The 20,970-nt window shown below is 42.8% G+C and overlaps 1 protein-coding gene across 2 annotated transcripts in view; it reads right to left on the reverse strand.

Moving 5' to 3' along the window:
• Positions 1 to 20,970, reverse strand: part of COL27A1 (collagen type XXVII alpha 1 chain) — a 213,135-nt gene that overhangs the window by 130,911 nt on the left and 61,254 nt on the right. For both annotated transcript variants that reach the window (XM_060757312.2, XM_067471901.1), the window contains 3 exons: positions 18,706 to 18,750; positions 11,229 to 11,282; positions 9,846 to 9,890 (listed from right to left, as the gene is read on the reverse strand). In XM_060757312.2, coding sequence (XP_060613295.2) covers positions 9,846 to 9,890; positions 11,229 to 11,282; positions 18,706 to 18,750 — 144 coding nt within the window. The remainder of the gene's footprint in view (positions 1 to 9,845; positions 9,891 to 11,228; positions 11,283 to 18,705; positions 18,751 to 20,970) is intronic.

Genomic DNA, 20,970 nt, shown 5'->3' on the forward strand with positions numbered 1-20,970 from the left:
ATGGCGCATTATCACAGAATATCTACGCCCTTCATCACTGGAGAAATTATGCTATTTAGCCATCTTGCACCATCTGACACTAATTGGGAAGTAGCAGCCAGTAATGGAAGGACCAAGGCACTGACATCGCCGACCCATTCCCTGTTCAGATATCAGCCAGCATGCCAGTGTCTTAAATCAAGAAACAACTTCCTAAGATCTACAGAGATACTTACAGGAACACCTCAGCAAGCAAGAGTCCAAAAGTGGCAGGCTACCTAAATCCATGGCTGATACTGGATGGGTGACTCCCTCCTAGGCACACAGAAGATGGGGTGACCTGGAAGATGCTGAACAGACTGAGCTCTGACACCACAACATGCTCAGCTAACCTTAAGAAATGGGGCTACAAAGTGAAGTCCACGAGTGTGGAGAAGAGCAAATCATAGAACCATCTATTACAATGTAGTCTGAGCCTGCCACATGTACAATGGAGGACCTTCTTATAGCAACACCAGAGGCACTCCAAGTGGCCAGCTTCTGGTCAAAGGACAATTAGTATAATGCAAAGTTCTTAACGTTGTTTGTGTTTTTAAATACATTACAATTGTACCCTCAATTTGCTTCTGACATGATAATTAAATAAATACTACTCTGCCTGGTTTTGCTATCATCATCATTCATCATGAGTTTCATGGCCTACCTCAATCTTTTTACCATTGAGGAACCTTTGAAATCATTTTCAGGTCTCATTAAAAATACTATATCAAAAACCTTTTCCTTTTTTTAAAAGGCTTTTTATATGTTCACAATCTCCCAAAAAGCCCCCAGTAACCTTTCACAGAATCCCAGGTTTCGGAAAACCTAGGTTGAGAAATCCTAGTCTACCTAGAGACATTTGGACCACCAATGATTTTGATTCTGTCCAAAAAATATAGAACTCAACAGGGAATTGTGTGATAATGTGGCACATTACAAGCAGGGTTGCTTTCTGTAATTGTGCGATTGTGATTCCATCTATGGTCATTTGTAGGTTTGGTTAATTTTTCCCTCTTTGTCTTCAATTCTGGGATTTTTACATCTCTAATGCAAGTTGCTGTTATCACTGTTGTCTCCTCTTCTCTGTTGTTGTGAAAATTATAGAGAAAGGGGGGGGGGAGCGTTATGCTCTTTCTTCTTTTGCATGGATATGATTTAGCAATAGATCAGAGAAGGCGGTTTTAGTTTTCTAAAAGTATCCGAATGCCAAAATGCATGATCTGCACCGGAGATTAGTTGTTTCAACTCTTGTGCATCATTTATCTCTCCACCTTGTTCTATAGAATCAAAGGCAGCCTTGAAGTCAGGGCAGGCAGCAATACAAATGATCTTTTCTTTCAGCTTTTTCCATATTGGTTAATCAGATGGGCAAGAGTGAGTATATGATCCATTTTCAGGGCAAAGGCGGGCTGGTCTGAATTCTACTTATTCCTTGAAGATAATGATCATTTGCAACACACAGCCCTCCCATTTACAAAGCAGATATTTGGCATCTAAGCTACCAGTAATGTCAATCAAACAGACGGGGCTTTTAGCTTTTTAGGTGATATTCAGTTTCCACTCTTATAAATGGCTAATATAACACTCTTAAACTAGCTAGATTTATAGCATCCAAAAGTTGCACCATCCCCAGTGAATCTCTTTTGCTCAAATGGGTGACCATCCTTGCCAAAAAGCCAATTAAACCTTCACTTCTTTTAATTTTTTAGAAATAGAAAAGTCACGAGAAGCCAAACTATTTTGAAGAAACTGTTACTGAGTTTCCATCTTCTCTTTCAAATAGCTATATGCACTTCCAACGTGTACATCGAAGTGAAAGTGGTTGAAACAAACCAACCAACCAGATTTTGTAAATACAGAGTTGCAAATACATTACACTGAAATAGAGTTGCAAAAAGATTGCTGTCCTGGTGAAAGACACTGCCATACTAGTCTGTACATGTGGCACTTTTGAGATTAATGGGCCATTCATACTACACAATTATAGCACTATGGTTCCACTTTAGTTCAGATCTGCAAATCCAAACAAATTGAGGAAAGAATCCTGCCTGAAACCAGCTTCCTACGCGCTGCATACTGACAGTTAAAAGTTCATTTCCTGGTATCCTCATATCAAATGATACTGTGATTTCAAAAACAACCTGTACCTGAAACTTTGAAGTGCTGTTGTCATCCAAACACACAGGTCTGGGCTAAACCGTGGTGCTGCAGTGGCACAATGGGTTAAACCATTGAACTATTGAATCTTCAGTTTTTGAAGGTTGGCAGTTAGAAGCCATAGGTTGGTACTGTTAGACTAGCTCTTGCCAACTTAAAGGTAAAGGTAAAGGTTTTCTCCTCACATTAAGTCCAGTCGTGTCTAACTGGGGGTTGGTACTCATCTCCATTTCTAAGCCGAAGAGCCGGTGTTGTCCATGGACACCTCCAAGGTCATGTGGCCCACATGACTGCACAGAGTGCCATTACCTTCCCACCGGAGCAATACCTTGATCTACTAACATTTGCATGTTTTCCAACTGCTAGGTTAGGAGAAGTTGGGGATAACAGCAGGAGCTCACGCCACTCCCAGGATTTGAACCTGCAACCTAGAAGTTCAAAAACATGCAAATGTGAGTAGATCAATAGGAACCGCTTCAGTGGGAAGATAATAAAAGGCACCCATGCAGCCATGCCAGCAATGCGACCAGGAGGTGTCTACGGACAACAGGCTCCTTGGCTTGGAAATAGAGAGAGAGCACCATCCTATGGCCAGAGTTGAGCAGTGTCTCCAGAAGCCAGAATTGAAAGGGGAAGCCTTTTTCTTTGTTCTGTGTAATTGTGTGTCATTATTATTTCACTGTGTTAAAGGTGTGGAGATCACTGCAGATGTAGACTGCAGCCAGGAAATCAGAAGACATTTCCTTCTTGGGAGGAGAGCAATGACCAATCTTGATAAAATAGTGAAGAATAGAGACATCACACTGGCAATGAAGATCTGCATAGTTAAAGTAACCTATGGCTGTGAGAGCGGGATAATAAGGAACGCTAAGCGATGGAAGAGAGACACTTTTTGAAGAGACGTTGAAGGAAATTTTTGAAAGTGCTTTGGACTGCAAGAAGATCGAACAAGTCCATACTCCAGGAAATAATGCCCGATTGTTCACTGGCAGGAATCATAGAATTATAGAATCATAGAGTTGGAAGAGACCTCATGGGCCATCCAGTCCAACCCCCTGCCAAGAAGCAGGAAAATTGCATTCAAAGCAATCCAACAGATGGCCATCCAGCCTCTATCTAAAAGCTTCCAAAGAAGGAGGCTCCACCACACTCCGGGGTAGAGAGTTCCACTGCTGAATGGCTTTCACAGGAAGTTCTTCCTAATGTTCAGATGGAATCTCCTTTCTTGTAGTTTGAAGCCACTGTTCCGCATCCTAGTCTCCAGGGCAGCAGAAAACAAGCTTGCCCCCTCCTCCCTATGACTTCTTCTCACATTTATACATGGCTATCATGTCTCCGGATATGAGAGGCAAAGATGTCTCAGGATATGAGAGGCAAAGATGAAGTACTTTGGACTCATAATGAGAAGACAAGAAAGCTTGGAGAACATAATGATGCTGGGGAAATGGAAGAAAAAAGGAAGAGGGGCCAACCAAGGGCAAGATGGATGGATGGTATCCTTGAAGTGACTGGTTTGACCTTGAAGGAGATAGAGGTAGCCACAGCCAAGAGAAAGCTCTGGAATGGGCTGGTCCATGAGGTCATGAAGAGTCGGAAGCGACTGAACAAATAGACAACAAAAAGACATTGAATATTTTCCTACCTGTGTATGTTTTAATCCACTCTGAGTCCCCTCGGGGAGATAGAACAGAATATAAATAAAGTGGATGATGATGATGATGATGATGATTATTATTATTATTAAATCCACAAATCATCAGACCTGTTCCCAATACTGAGAATTAGATGCATTCCACTCAAAGCAATGCAAAAGACTCTTTTGTTTATCCACTGTGCTTTTGATCCACCTGTCTCCAAGAGCATGATCAACACACACACTCACGCCCCCAGCATTTCAGCTTCATGGTGTTTGCCCTTCTCCTGCGGCAAGACAGCACATGCGAGCAAGAGGACAGTGACAATATGGTTTTGCCTTGGGTTTCTAGGCAACCTTTACAAAGACCAAAGCTATGCAGCTTCCCAACTGGGTACAGTTGGGTTTCAGGCCAACTCTAAGCCAAGGAGATGCGAGGAGAGGTGGTTACAAGTTGCCATCTGTACACAAATAAGCTGTTCACTCTCCTCTTTCCACTACAAAAGGTTGAAATATTAGAGAATGAATGAGATGGGGAACTGAGGAAGAAAACAGGAAATGTCCAGAAAGAAAGAGTTGGAAGGAGCCATGGTGGCAATCGAGTTCAACTTCCTGCCATGCCAAAGCTCTCCCAAATAGGCTTGCTGGATTTAAAACTAGAGATTGCTCCTATACCTTAAATGATTGGGTAGGAGAGGGAATATCAGGTAACAAGCAGTACCTGCTGAAGTTGCCTCTTTTGCACATCCATTAAAGGCACAGCATGTCATGTGCAGGAATGGTCATGACATGATGGCCATCCAATCTCTGTTTAAAGGTCCCCAAAGAAGGATATCCATCAACTTCTGAGGAAGTTTAGTCCACTATTAAACAACTCTTAGAACAAGTTCTTCCTAATCCTTAGAGGGAATCTCTTTTTTGTAGTCTGAATCCAAGAAAGGGAGGAAATTCAAATCTGGCTCGTTGCAAGAACTTAGCCTTCTCGTTCCTCGGTCATCTACATTTTCAGTCTCCTTTCTCTCAAAATTCTACTTCAGAATTTATAGCTTATGTGCCTTTTAGGAATCTAGGTTTCATTTAAGTGTATCTGAAAGATCAATTACAGATTCAGAAAGAAAGTTGGGAGCCAGAGGCACCCTCACATGGCTCCTTGCTCCCGAGATGTGCCAGGGCCCATGAGAGACTGCCTTCCTGTGGTGAGCCATTGAATTGCCAAGAACAGCTTGTCTGTGAAGTATTAATAGGCCTTGACTGACTTCCCAGAAAGAAAGAGACACGGGTTTCCTGCTCCAGTTCATTCCTCTTTAAGCAACAATGTCTTCTGGGGGCTTGACTGTTCTTCGTTACCATATCCTTGACTGCTCTTTGTTCTGCTTACTTTTATTATTTGCATTAGAAATAATATCATATGAAAGCTGACTGGCACAACCTGGGAATCACAACTAGACACAGTGAAGACATCTGCCCTTGCGCATTGCTACCCTGCTGCTGAGTACACATGCCCAATTTGGAACACATCTCAAAATAATGGATGTGGTTCTTAATGAGACATGCCACATTATCACAGGATGTCTATGCACAGGATGTCCACACCACTGGAGAAATTATATAGTTTAATAGGCATCACACCGCCTGACATCTGTTGAGAAGTAGTGAAAAGAGCAAGGCAATGACATCTCCGGCCCACCCTCTGTTCAGATATCAACCAGCAAGCCAATGTCTTAAATAAAGAAACAGCTTCCTAAGATTGACAGAGATACTCGCAGGAACACCTCAGCAAGTGAGAGTCCAAAAGTGGCAGACTAAAACCTGGAACATCAATCAGTGACATTCCTGGCCCATCCCGTTCGGATATCAGCCAGCATGCTAATGCCTTAAATCAAGAAATAGTTTTCTAAGATCTCCGGAAATACTTGGAGCAACACTTCAGCAAGCGAGAGTCCAAAAGTGGCAGGCTAAAACCTGGAACCTCAATCCATGGCTGATACCAAACGTGAGACTGCTTCCTGGGCACAGAGAAAACTGGACAACTTGAAAGGCGCTGAGCAGACTGCGCTCTGGCACCACGAGGTGCAGAGCCAACCTTAAGAAATGGGGCTACAAAGTAGAGTCCATGACATGCGAGTGTGGAGAAGAGCAAACCACAGACCACCTACTACAATGCAATCTGAGTCCCGCCAAATGCACAATAGAGGACCTTCTTAAAGCAACACCAGAGGCACTCCAAGTGACCAGCTTCTGGTCAAAGGGCATTTAGTACAATGCCAGGTTTTTATCTTTGTGTTTTTAAATACATGATAACTATACTTTCAACTCACTTCTCACACAATAACTAAATAAATAAATAATGTGGGCTACCGTTTCTCTCCTGTTGCTTTGCAGCTTGAATTTTCTCTACTATGAGTTTTTTCAATGGCCTGCTTAATGTTCCACAGAGGAGATGGGAATTAATTGGCATTCTTATAAATAACGCTATGTGAATCTAGTTTCCCCACAGAAAACGGGGGGAAATTAGCCAGGACTTTCCCATTGCTCATGGATGAGGTGAGAGACATAATGTTCCCTTTGACTACCACCACATGAGGAAACCACTGAATTCCTACTCAGACTTGCCTTACTGACAGATTGAGAAAGTAGTACAAATGCAGTAAGAGATGGTGCTGGGAGCGGGGGAAAAGCCTTCTCAAACCCTTGCTTCCAAGACACAGTCATCATGTTCCTTTCACGTCCTGTGGAGCTGAACTCCCCTGGAAAGATGTCAAGCTCTGACTCATGTCCAGCGCCGGCTATTTTAATCTCCTTTTCTTTTTCTTTTTCTTTCTTTCTTTCTTTTGCATCCTTACATCATTCCAAGAGGCCCACACAATGTAGCAAACCAAGGTTCCCAATTGCTCCATCTTTACAAGCTTTATAGCAATCAAGAGCAAGGGACATGTAAACATCTGGCTGTGGAACCTTCTCTTCCCTTGTGTATATACATTGGTCCATTTATAGAGAGCAGCTGTACAGCTGGGTGGGGGGACAAGGGAGAAAAGACAGAGAGAAAGTGACTCAAAAGCCTTTCAAAGGATCCATTGCTGGAAGGAACGCGTTTAAACTGACATGGAAGAAGCATCCCAGGCCAGAGGACTGCAGAGATGTATCTCACTCTGGAACGCAAGGGAGAAACTATTAATTGCACCAGAACAAGATATTTTTCCTGCTGAGACTGCTGAAGCAGGGACAGATTTTAACCACCAACTGCATTAAATCTTGCCAATCAAAAGGTTGAAAGTTCGAAGCCCAGGTCAGGGTGAGCTCCTAGTCTTTCAACCCAGCTTCTGCCTACCTTGCAGATCAAAAACAGCTATACAAAGAGTTAAATAGATACCGCTTTAAAGGAGGGAGGTATTTAAGGCACCCATAAGGAAATGACAGAAAAATGCCAGTGATTCGATCAAGAAGGAAGTTGCTATCAAAGTTCTTCAGCAGGAAAGATGGAGCAACAGCACCACCATGTGGCCAGAACTGAGCACAGCCTCCAAGATGCAGAAGATGGAAAAGCCTATATATATACTTCTATCTATGTACAGTTGTCTGCCTTGTCATTGTATAACGGCATTGAATGTTTGCCGTATATGTGTTCCGTGATCCATTCTGAATCCCCTTTGTGGTGAGAAGGGCGGAATATAAATACTACAAATAAATAAATAAATAAATAAATAAATAAATAAGATGGCACCACTTCCATGCTCCATGTAAGAAATGATGGGAGGACTAGGCATTGCATCTAAGTGAGAGCAGGCTTTCTACACAACAAACTTGCTATATTGTCGAAGGCTTTCATGGTTGGAATCACTGGGTTGCTGTAAGTTTTTGGGCTGTATGGCCATGTTCCAGAAGCATTCTCTCTTGACGTTTCACCTGCAGGCATCCTCTGAGGATGCCTGCCATAGATGCAGGCGAAACGTCAAGAGAGAATGCTTCTGGAACATGGCCATAGAGCCTGAAAAACTTACAGCAATTCAATGGAAGTAGTTCAGAACTCTCAATGTAAAGTATATCTTTCTCTTTCTTTATACTCCCAATCCTGAATCTCAATCAGGAGAGAAAGTGGGGATCAAGTAAATAGAAGGAGCATTAGCAACTAGGTGAGAGGGAGGAGAATGGAAAACCCCAGCAGCAGCCCTGATGCCAAATCAAGTTTGGATTCTCACTATAGTCCATGATTATTAAACTGAGGCTACCAGGCTTTGGACCACCATGAGAAAACATGATTCATCAGGAAAGTTAATAATGTGTTGTCGAAGGCTTTCATGGCTGGAATCACTGGGTTGCTGTGAGTTTTCCGAGCTGTATTAAATACATTATAACTATATTCTCAATTCACTTGTGACACGATAAATAAATACTGCACATTACAACTCGGCATTACAATTACACACATTTTATGAATAGTATTGTCTAAGGCTTTCATGGCTGGAATCACTGGGTTGCTGTAGGTTTTTTGGGCTATATGGCCATGTTCTAGAAGCATTCTCTCCTGACGTTTCTCCTGTGTCTATGGCAGGCATCCTTAGAATGCCTGAGGATGCCTGCCATAGATGGAGGCAAAAACGTCAGGAGAGAACGCTTCTAGAACATGGCCATATACCCCCAAAAAACCTACAACAACCCTTTATGAATAGTTTTTTAAAAAAAAACAAACACAGAGACATAATGAAGGGAGAGGGAATCCAGACTTAAACAATGCATGCTTGCAAAAATGGAATCCCCACTGGTCCCAGGAGAGGTGACTGAGTAGGGGAAGAAGGAAATCAAGAAGGACACTATCACAAAGCTGGGAGGGGAGGCAGAGAAGAGATTTTTTTTTTGAATGGAATACTGCAAAAGCCAAAACAACAGCTGGAAAGCATTGAACACTCAGGCACAATGTATGTGCAATCATGTCAAAAACCCCGACCAGACCTCCAAGCTTAACAACCGTTGCCTTGTTTACTTTAAAATCAGAGATTTTCTCCAATCGTATGTTTTTGACAGCAATGAGCTCAAGATGCCTCTGGTGTGACCACTCGGTCACTATTCCTGGCAGGTTTCCCTGCTTCTCCACCACCACTGGTTCTCTTGATCCCACAGTATAGAGTAAATGAGAGAGTTATTCTCACATGCTGTTTATTGTGAGAAGGACCATCGTGAAGTGGTAGAACAAAACAAAAATGGATAGGAACAGAAAAGGGAGAGAAAAGAGGAAAGTACATTATTCAGTCTGAGGGTATTGTGCAGTGGGAGATGCTCTATTGGGGCAGAAAAACAGATGTGCAGACAGAGAGGAAACGGTACCTATATACGCAACAGAGGCATATACAATTGCTCCTTGACACTGAGACTTGGACACAAAAACACCTTAGCATGGCATTCTCTCAGAAATCAGGAGTACTAAGAAGGATTTGTTAGATATAGGATGGGAAATCCCTCCAGTTTTTTTTAAGCTGATGGTACAGTTTTGAACAAATATTTTATCTGAAAATCACATCCAAATCCCCTGCAAATGCATGGCAACACACACACACAAATTAACCAGCTTCTATAGCCCTTTGCAAACCACTCCTTCATTTTGGATATCTTCTATCCCAAACATGGGCAAGCTTGGGCTCTCCAGGTGTTTTAGACTTCAACTCTCACAATTCCTAACAACCTCAGGCAACCCCTCACCGCTTAAGCAGAAAAGGAAAGGGAAAAGGAAAGGGCCCAAGGCTGTTAAGAATTGTGGGAGCTGAAGTCCAAAACACCTGGAGGGAGGGACAAAGTTTGCCCAGGCCTGTTTTATCCCCTTCATTTCCCCTTCAAAATAGTGACAGGTAGTGGCACACATTTCTGGCAACTTGAGGCAGCAAATCATTTCTGAATTTAAAGGCAAGCTTATCACTATGAGCAGTTCATATTCCTCCAACCGTCCATGGTCCTTCCAGCCCCCTCCCTGCCGCTGCTCACTCCCTCATCCCTTACTTAACGTTTCTGTTGAGCAAAAGTCTGCATAATAGACGAGGAAAAACTTTACCGGCCTACCCATCTTGCCCCTCTTCCCGGGAACTCCGGGGATCCCCTGAAAGAGAAAGAGAGGGGGAAATGTTTTCAAAAGGCTGCTGGAGGAGAAAGAGGAAAAAACAGATTTCATTGGTTTGTATTTTACAAATGTTTATTCGTGTCTTCAATCTATGTTTGCATTTGGCAAGCCACCCTGAGTCCCAGCATCGGCTGTTGCTCCGTTTCTGGGCACTGCTGAAAATGTTGGCTTTGACCTAGAAAGGAGTCAGGTCCAGTTTATTTGAAGGGCTGTAATCTCCCTTATGAATCTGTCCATGTTCTGGGATCTGTTAGGGACACAGGAGACAGGGCCTTTCTAGTGGCTGCCCTCAATTCCTAGAGAGTTTAGACCTGCCATTCTCCCTATTCTTTTTTCAGCAAACTTTTGGTTTTGACAGGCCTTTGAGGATTGAGTGTGCAAGTCAAAATGTCAACATCTTCCTGCTAACCTTTCCTGCAGAAATGGAGAAACATCCAAACACACACAAGTTTGTGTCCTCCAACCCAGACCAGGATGTAGACACTGAGCTTAGCAGGAAGAATAATTAAGCTACTGGTCTGGAACCAAACGTAGGCCAAAGCCAAGGCACTCTCTAGAGAACCTTCTGTTTATGTTTCTTATTTGGTTACACAAGCATTAAATCAGCCGCTCAAAAGCATTAGCAAATGCCTTCTGCCCGTCAGCTCCACAGGCCCAAGGATATGTTTCCTTGCTCAGAAGCACAGGATGGAGATTAGGAGTGGGGCAGATGGAGGCTGGAGGTCCCCACTGGTAACCACAAAGCCCTCCTTGACCCATAGCTGATAAGCACCTGTTCTTGCTGAAGCCTATGAGTTGCCAAGAGCACAGAGTGCAAGAGGCCTTGTTTAGAAATGGTGACATTATGAAGTATGGCTGGAATTTACTTTTGTCCTTCTTTCCTTCCTTCCTCCTTCCCTTCCTTCCATCCTTCCCTTCTACCCTTTTGTTGTCCTTCCATTTTTTCTTTCCTTCCTTCCCTCTTTCCTCCTTCCTTCCCTCTCTCCCTCTTTCTCCTTCCATCCTTCCCTTTCTCCCTTTTGTACTTCCTTCCTTCTCTCTTCCCTTCCTTCCATCTTCCACCGAGCAGCCAGTCCTCTTAGCAGGGAGTGCTAGCATGAGGCCCCCGTTAGAAAGTTTTCTTATGCCTGCTGTAAAGTAACTGAGGTATCAATACAACCAATCAGGTTCAGAACTTGGACAGCTTTTATTGTGCTATCCAAAAACTGGGTCAGATTCAACATCCCACCAATTTGGGAGCTTTAAGGGACAGGAAGAACAAGAGATCTCAAAAGGCAGGCAAAATAACAATGACAATCATTTTCCAACAATACTCACTCGTTCTCCATCAGCACCAGGCAGCCCAAACAATCCTGGCAGACCAATGTACCCCTGTGGAAGTGGAAGGAGGAACAAACAAACAGGGTTTTGTCTTCTGCAAAGAGGTGGGGAGAAGGTAGCTTAAGGTTGGAGAGTGAGACTGCCATCCCTCAGGATCAAGTTGAGTGTCCTCCAGCGCCGGGTCCAGGAAAGGTGGCGGCCGTGATGAGATAAACCTTGAGGCAAGTGTATATGCCCATGGACTGCATGGTGCTGGCTCCCACGATGTAGTCCAAGGGCACATACCCCCACGCCAGGGATGGTGAGGACTCCAGGAATGAAGGCACCCGCCAGCTGGGAGGCCGGGAGGGAGGCAGGGAGGAGGGCCTTACCTGGAAGCTGGTTCAGAAGCAGACCTGGGAGGAAATGGAGCTTGGGTCTAGGTTAACAAGTGCATTTTCTTTTTAAAGATATTAACACTGAGTACCATAGGAGATTTTCCCCAAAGACTTAAAAAAGACAAGGAAGATTAGCAGCCACAGCCTTGACACAGTGTACAGCACTCATCAGCCCTGCAGTGACTAGAAATGATGGGAGTTTTGGTCAGAGTTTGCGTGAAATGTCATTTCGAGCCACAATTACTAGACCCTGCTGATAGCCATGCTAGTTGGGAGATTCTGTGAATGGTAGCACCCCAATACAAAAATCCAGTTTGTAGGCCAACACAACTGGAAAGAACTCAGTTAGGCTTTTTGGCCCTGCAGGTGAGCCCCATATCCCATAGCTGTAAATAGAAACCTAGAATGCACAGATTCTTTATACCATATTCTTTATGACCCACAAGCCATTTACCGCAAGCCCAGGACAAACAGGGACAGTTGTATCCATGAGGCATGTCCCTGGCACAGACTAGCCAAAGTTCCCAAAACATCTTCTAGAGTAGGTATGGGCAAACTTGGGCCCTCCAGGTGTTTTGGACTTCAATTCCCACCATTCCTAACAGCATCAGGCCCTTTCCTTTCCTCCCTCAGCCACTTAAGCAGAAAAGGAAAGGGGAAAGGAAAAGGAAGGAGCCCGAGGGACAAGAGGCAGGGCCTTCTCAGTGGTGGCCCCTCGGCTACGGAACGCCCTTCCTGGAGACATTAGATTGGCCCCCTCCCTCTTAAAATTTCGGAAAAGAGTCAAGACTTGGTTGTTTGAACAAGCCTTTGAAAATGCAAGGTAAATGACATAGGAATTGGAACGACTGGATGACGAGATTGGACAAGGTTTTTATTAGGAAAAGTAATTGATGTATGTTTTTAATACTATTGTTATGGTTTTATATTACATGTTCATGCTTTTAAATGTTTTATGGTGTATTGGGCATCGAATTGTTGCCTCTGTAAACTGCTCTGAGTCGCCTGAGGGCTGAGAAGGGTGGTATACAAATACAGTAAATGAAATAAATAAATAAATAAATAAATAACTGTCTGGGCCTGCAGAGAATGGCTCGTGGGCCAACCCCAGTCTACAGACCACCTCTTTGAAAAGCATGGCTCTACTTGACATTAGCACATTAACCCCGCCTCTCATTTTGAAAACTAGCTCAAAGGTCACCCTGCTGATAGTATCTTTAGGCAAAAAAAAAATGTGACTGTTTTTTTCTGTTTTGGCAGGGAGGATAAAACTTTGGCCGCTGTGCTAACGGCTGAGCTTCAGGGCTGATCGTCACACAACAAACGAAAACTGCTATTTGGCAAATGGATCCGCTAATGAAATCCAAAAGCCAGAGGAAGTTTTGTGACAGCTGGAGCAACATTTTCTACCCTCACTCTTCCTGCACAAGAATGCCTCCTCGTTTTTTTATTATTATTTTTTACCAGCCTCAAAAATGTACAGCTGAGAGCACAAGCTCCTTTACTACCTGAGGGCACGATCATTTTTAGGATATTGAACAGCTGATTAGCACCCTTCCCTTCTCCTCCCACTTTCCTCTATCTCTCAATCTCTTTCGCATTCAAGAATGAAAACTGCTGATGGGGGTCAACTTTTGTTTATCGCTTGCAATTTTCCTGGTGAAGAGAGCCAGCTGGTAGCAGTTATAGCTCAGAAGGGAAAGGAGCACATGACAGAGAAGGAGGCAGATTTATTGGCTCAGAGCTAATACGTGATTTATAATTCCAGTTGGAGAGCAGGAGGCGGCTGACTGGAGACCTATCTCTATCTCCCTCCCTCTCTCATACACACCAAGGACGGAGGAGAAGCACCAGCCAAGTATCTTAAGTAGATCAAAAAGTGTAAGAGGTTTGCTTTCATTTTTTGTGCATACGATACCCAGATCTCACTATCCACGACTGCCATAAATGGCTCGATTTCAATACATCTCTAGTTTCATTATTAATATACACTATACTAACTAAGGTTTTCATGGCCGAAATCACTGGGTTGTTGTGGGTTTTCCAGGCTGTCTGGTCATGTTCCAGAAGCATTCTCTTCTGTCATTTCACCCCCATCTGTGGCAGGCATTCTCACAACCTCTGAGGATGCCTGTCATAGATGTGGGAGAAATGTCAGGAATGCTTCTGGAACATGGTCATACAATGTATTATCGAAGGCTTTCATGGTCGGAATCACTGGGTTGTTGTGAGTTTTCCTGGCTGTATAGCCATGTTCCAGAAGCATTCTCTCCTGATGTTTCACCTGCATCTATGGCAGGCATCCTCAGAAGTTGTGAGGTCTGTTGGAAACTAGGAAAATTGGGTTTATATATTTGGAATGTCCAGGGTGGGAGAAATATATTTATTATTATTATTATTATTATTATTATTATTATTATTATTATTATGTTTCTTAAGGCTAGGAGACAACAACCTCTTTTGTTGTTGTTATTTTTTTTAAATGATGTGTACACCCTCTTTCCATGTATTCTATATTATTTCAATAAAAAAAATATTTCTTAAAAAAGGATGTGGACCTATCTGGCTAAACATAAACAATATCTGGAACTTAAACATTTTGGGCTAATTGCAAAGTTCACATTGAGAGAATACCATAAATAGGCTAACCAACAATGTGCAGCAGCTTTGAAGCTCTCCGGGTCTCTTCCTTGCGAAAAATGTCATAAAACGCAGGAAGGTTTGGGAGATCTTAAAGTAATGTAATCTGGAGATGAAGCCAAGGAGGAGAGTCCTGCAGATAGACATCATTTTTGGAAGAGCCTGAAGGAAGAAGCTCAGGGTCCAGTCTGTGGCAACTGGTGGCTCCCACACCACCACTCCAAGTTTATTTCAGCTTGGAGCTATCCAAGGTACTGGATCTCTCTTGAGAAAGTTTCTTGGTTGGGCAATCGCTTGTTGTCTGAGTATGATGGCCTTCAAGTGCAATATCTTGGTGGTGGGTACATAGGTGACTGTGATGCCCTATTCTTGACTGACATGTTCTTATGCAGTGAGGACATAGGTTTCCAGGTGGAAGGCAGTCCCAGTCTTCCTCTTGACACGTTTGAGGCTTGGCGGGCCTTCCTCTTGGCATCTTTCACCCTCCATTCATGCCTCTTTGAATTCCACAGAACTGCTGATCAAATCTGATCTCCAGTTAGGACACTCAAGGGCCAGGGCTTCCCAGTCCTTGGTGTCTATGCCACAGTTTTTAAGGTTAGCTTTAAGCCCATCTTTCAATCTCTTTTCCAATCCACCAAAATTCTGTTTTCCATTCTTGAGTATGGAGTATAGTAATGTCTTTGGGAGACGGTGATCAGGCATTTGGACAACATGGCTTTTAGTCCAGCGGAGTTCATGGTGTAGGATCATCACTTCAATGCTAGTGGTCTTTGCTTCTTTCAGAAAGCTGACATTTGTTTTCTTCCCAAGAGATTTGCAGGATTTTCCTGAGGCAACGCTGATGTAATCATTCCAGGAATTGAGTATGGCATCTGTAGACAGTCCATGTTTTGCAGGGAGGACAGTGGCTTTATAAACAAGCACCTTGGTCTCCCTACGGTTGTCCCGATCCTCAAATACTATCTGCTTCATTCAGAAGAATGCTGCACTTGCAGAGCTCAGGCGGTGTTGTATTTCAGTGTCAATGTTGACTTTTGTGGAGAGGTGGCTGCCAAGGGAGTGGAAATGGTCAACATTTTGTAATGTTACACCATTAAGCTATATTTCTGGCACTGGGGAAAGACTGCTGGAAAAACACTTTAGTTTTTTTGATGTTCAATGGGAGGCCAAGCTTCTTGTAGATACGATTCAACACCTGGGAGACCTCCTTTAAAGTCTAGGATAACCTTGCAGGATTTGCTGACATGGAAGCCACCAGAGATCCCTAGATCCAACAGTAACTGGCATGGTAATTGTGGGAAGCACCAACACAAGGTGTGTGTACAATGGTTCTCCCTATCTTTTTTTCCCCTTATAAGTGGTATTAAAAACACGCTATCTCAGCATAATGGAAGTGGCAGTTGGTTATCTTGGTTGATACTTCTCTTCAACGTATTTGCCTAATCCTTCTTTTCTATGCCATCTATTGCCTTTTGCTCCTTGTCCTCCAATATATCTTTCTCTCTTCACAGGAGACAGTTGCCATGTGAATGGAAAACAGAAGGAGATACCATCTTCTTCTTTTGCTCAGGTAGCAGAATGTCTTCAGATGACCACAAATGACCAAAGCTAGAATGGTAGCTCTGGAGGCACTTGAAGGTTTTGCTTTTCTTGAGGTTAGTAAAAGAAAGAAGTATGGAAAAAAACCCACATACACATGTCTTTTTATTTTTCTTTTGTGGGTATTTTCGTGCTAACAAGCACAAGAATCTTTGGTGCTTTGTTTGGCTCTTCCGCTAATCATCTCATCACATTTGATGCTTTTATAGCAATAGCAGCCTCTTAAAATTACACGATGATATTTTTATTCTGCCCTGCTTTGGAATGCTTTGCCAAAAGGGTGTTTATTTTTAAACAGCAAAAGCAAAAATATATTTATATAAAGCAAGGAACAAATGAACCACTGGAATACTGCCATGAGCATCCAGAGCTGAGGATTCCTAGTAGATTGGTACAGAATTCTCTAAATTGTGCTATCCATCTTCTTCTTCATAGGTTTTATTCCTGGTCTATTTCTAAAATGAGTAATCAGCAAGTGTGCATTCTGGATATAGGCTTAAGTCTCTGGATTTAGAAAGAATTAAAAGTAATGTTTTGCCAAAAAAAAAAAAACCCAACATGTTATACCAGTCTTCTTTATGTTCCTCCTCCTCCTCCTCTTCTTCTTTGGACCCCCTGAATAGTCAACTGTCAGGACGGAGGTGGCTAACACTTGAATCCAGAACCAGTTTCCAAAGTATGAACTTTAAGCCTAGATTCCCCAAGGTCAATTGATGAAGTTATATTTGGTAGCTGATTTGTATGCGGAATTCATTTCTCCAGGTCCTGCCAACCTAGCTCCTGCCAACCTAGCAATTCAAAAACATGCAAATTTGAGTAGATGAACAGGTACCGCATTGGCAGGAAAAGGCAAAGAGATGCTCCAAGCAATCTTGCCAGCCATACAACCAGGAGGTGACAATGCAGGCTCCTTGGCTTGAAAATGGAGAAAGCACCTCCCCATAGCCAGAGACAAACACTGCCTCCAGAAGCCGGAAATGAAAGGAGAAGCCTCTGCCTTCGTTTGTGTGTCTCATTGTATATTACTGTAAAGGCATCGAATGTTTGCCTATGTATATAAATGCTGTAATCTCCTCTGAGTACCCTAGAGGTGAAGGGCAGAATATATAAATAATGTGCATTATTATTCTCTTCCCCCACATCCAACAGGGGCACCCTGCCTAAGGCAGATGAGAGCAATCTATGGGGTAGGCAGACCTCTCCTCTCATGCCTGCCTCCCACCTTAGGCCACAACATTCACTCTGCCTAATGGAAAAGACAAGCTTTGGTCTCTTCACTTTAAAAAAAGAAGCCGGGAAGGAATTCAGTAAAAAAAGATGAGGCTCCCAACTGCACATGATACCAGGAAATAAAACCTGGAGAGAAGAGTGCTTGCTCTTGATGCTGAGAATGATTACTCTGCATAGAACTGGCCAAGGGTTTCCGGCTGCTTCCTCCTGCAACAGCTGCTGGCAGGCCGAGGAAAGGACAAGGCCGATCGGTTCCAGCTGTTCCTCACTTTGGCTTAGCAAGAAGGCCGAGGAGCAAACCCTGGTGCAAAAGAGGCCACCCTCCCTCCCAGACAAGCTTGACTGCCACACTGGTTAGAGTATTGACCTCTGAATAACTAAACTTTGGTTGAAACATTCACTCCCACAAAACAGGCTAAGGCACCCTGGTTCTCTCCCCACCTCCTCCACAGCATATTCAGGGCACAAACCCTAGCCAACCTCACAGGGTCATTATGAGATGAATAGGAACCAATATGAATGCTGCCTCTAGTTCTTTGATAAGAGCGTTGGATAAGATGGAATGCCAGATATGCGAAGGCTGGATAAGTGAGGCTCTACTGTATTAGTATTATATAATATGCTGTACTATATCATAAGTTGTAGCATATATAATATCTAATATTACATTATTATATAGAATAAATTAGTATGGTTATTATTTGTTTACTATATTTGTATACTGCTTTTCTCAGCCCTCGGGCAACTCAAAGCGGTTCACAACAGCAAAATTCAATGCTCAAAACATAAAACAGTTAAAAACAATTAAAACAATAGCATAATAAACAATCAATTAAACATCAATATAACAGCTCATTATCATCTCATAGCTAAAATTAAGATCCAGTTTCATCATCCAATTGTTCCATATTCCTATATTCATTACACTGCCTATTCAAATGCCTGCTCGAACAACCAGGTCTTCACTCTCCTCCAAAATACTAACAGGGAGGGGGATGATCTAATTTCTGTTTGTTTTTTTTTTCTGATTATGTTACAATATTATTATTTCTCTATATTATTATATTGTATATATTGAGGGACTCCTGACTGATGTTGCATAATATACAAAAATAAATGATAAACAAAAAACAAATCAAATTTAATTACAGCCTATACCTCTGATAAGTGGGAATCAGATGAACATGTACACTCCTAAAACCCAATAACCACATGGTAATGTCAGGAGGCCAGTGACCTGTGTAGTATACCTAAAGGTGATGTCTTGTACAAAAAAAGTAGATTTCGAGCAGGGCAAGTTAACACAAGCAAGCAGGAAGGGCTGTCTGCTTTTCTGCTGTGTTTCACACAGATACACACAGTGAAATCTCCCTTTAATCTACCTTCAGTGTGCGTGACGCACAAACAGCCAAAAGCAGCCCAGAGGGGAAAGGAGTCTGGGTCAGGAAAATGTCCAGCAAGCAAAACGTTAAGCCCTCTTCCTCTGCTGTCCCACTTTCCTCACTATCTCAGAGTTGCCTCCTCTCCAGGGTGCTTTTACGGCTGTTGCTTGGGCTCTTTTACACAGTCAAAACCCACTGTGGTCAATTGCAAACTGGCAACACAAAGAACTGCCTTTCACTTACCCGGCTGCCTTTTGGACCAGGTTCCCCTACGGGTCCAGGTAAACCCTGAAACACAAGAGGAGAGAGACAAAAACAAAACAAAAGGCAGATAAATGTGGAGATGTTATTCAATGTTTTTCATTTCTGTAGGCTGTACCAAAATTGAGGTTGTTCTCTCAATGGGAGCTAGTTTAAGAGACAGCTAGGAAGGAAATTAAGCAGGAAAAAAGTGATGATGATGGTGATAGTGGCCACAGTGGTGCAATGGGTAGAACCGCTGAACTATTCGAAGCTGAAGGTCAGGGTGAGCTCCTGCTATTAGCCTTAGCTCCTGCCAACCTAGCTGTTCTAAAACATGCAAATGTGAGTAGATCAATAGATATCACTTTGGTGGGAAGATAATAAAGGCGCCCATGCAGCCATGTTGCCAACACAACCAGGAAGTTCTATGGACAACAGGCTTGGAAATGGAACAAGAGCACCTCGCCATGGCCAGAGTTGAGCACTGCCTCCAGAAAAGCGAGAGATGAAAGGGGAAGCCTTTGCCTTTGTTCTGTGTATTTGTATGTCATTGTTATTACAGTGAATTAAGGCCTTGAATGTTTGCCTATCTGTGTTGTTATCCGCTCTGCGTCCCCTTGGGGAGATAAAATGGAATATGTATAAAGATTATTATTATTATTATTATTAAAAGTGACAGGAAGTTGATTCAGAAGATATTTGGATTTCTAACAGGGGGATGTCAAAATCCTTCCAGAATGGGTTGTTGTAGATTTTTTCGGGCTATATGGCCATGTTCTAGAGGCATTATCTCCTGACGTTTCACCTGCATCTATGGCAAGCATCCTCAGAAGTAGTGAGGTCCTTCCAAAATGCCTGAGCAATCACAGCAGAAAGGCACATGTCAAATCAAAAAGTACAGACATTAGGCTGTAATAGAAACTGAGAAATGCTGCTGGATTATGACTCCGAGAACTTCCCATGCTATCTGGGAAATTCTGGGAGCTGTAGTCCATAAATTTCCTCAAGCTCTGAAGAAGTACTTTCTCTCTCACACACACATATATACAAACAGCAGCATGCATCCACCTCCACATGCATCCACCTATAATGAGGTCTGATGCAAAGTATACTAAAGTCCAAACAGCAACATGCATCCACCTCCACTGAGGTCTGATGCAAACTGAATACAAAATAGAGTCCTGTGTCTGAAGCCCCTCCCAGACCAAAGAGTATAGTCAGACTGGCTAACCAAAATGTACATGCAATATAGGTTAACAATTGTACACATCTACAAATAGTTAGTGGAGGCTTGGAAGGCTGCTATATCCAACATCAGCAGCATAGGTGTCTCTTTAATGTTAGGACAAAACCCCAGAGTGGATACAAGATGTCTAGTAGTTGCCACAAATCAGACAAAAAGACTACTTCTGGGGATGTAAAGTTTGTTTCATTCTCCTCACTATGAGACGCAATTTGAAACTGTATAGTTCCTGAAGACTTCATAACTTGTAAATTATTGTGCGCAATAAAATGTATATGAATTGAGTTTAAAGGCTCTAAGTCCAGCAGTCTTGTAAATATTTTTTCTCATTTTTTCAAAGTAATAAACCTCTGTGTTTATTTCCTTTTCACCAGATGACAGATTGAAATGGTCTGTTTCCTACATAAAATAGAAAGGTGTGTCTCCAACACCACTGACATAGACCTTACCCAAAAACAACCTGGATCCCAGTGTCAAGTTGTGCTCTTTTTGGCTAAAGCATCATTGTTTGTTTGTTTGTTTTCATCCCATCAGGCCAAAGTTAACACGTTGGCCTCCGATCCATGAGCCAAAAAGGAGCCAACGCCTCCACCTTTTCCATAGTGCTGCAATAGCCAACACCAGCTGAGAGAAGTAACAAGTAGTAAAAAACCAAGTCAGGAAAGTAAACATACCAGAGACTGGAGAATTTGGTATAGACAGCTGTGTTGTGTTGGCCCTGAGAGATTTAAGGAAAACAGGGCTATTTCCCGCCCGCCCCTCTTCATCCAACTTCTTCTACCAGGGAAAGAACCGTGCAAACCTTAGAGTTCAACAAAAACCTCTCATCGAACAAAACTGAAAGATTGAGAGCCTTACCTTTTGGGGAAAAAATCTTAAGTCAAGATAGTCACTGTCGCTATGAGATTCTAGGAACTGTCATTGCCAAAAGTAGCTTTTAGGTAAAGTTCTAGCAGGGGATATCGACAAAAATGCTCAAGTGGCAAAGAGGGAAATATTAAAAAAAAAGTTGTGGATATATT

The sequence above is a fragment of the Anolis sagrei genome, chromosome 11, assembly GCF_037176765.1.
Source record: "Anolis sagrei isolate rAnoSag1 chromosome 11, rAnoSag1.mat, whole genome shotgun sequence".
Classification (NCBI taxonomy): Eukaryota; Metazoa; Chordata; class Lepidosauria; order Squamata; family Dactyloidae; genus Anolis; species Anolis sagrei.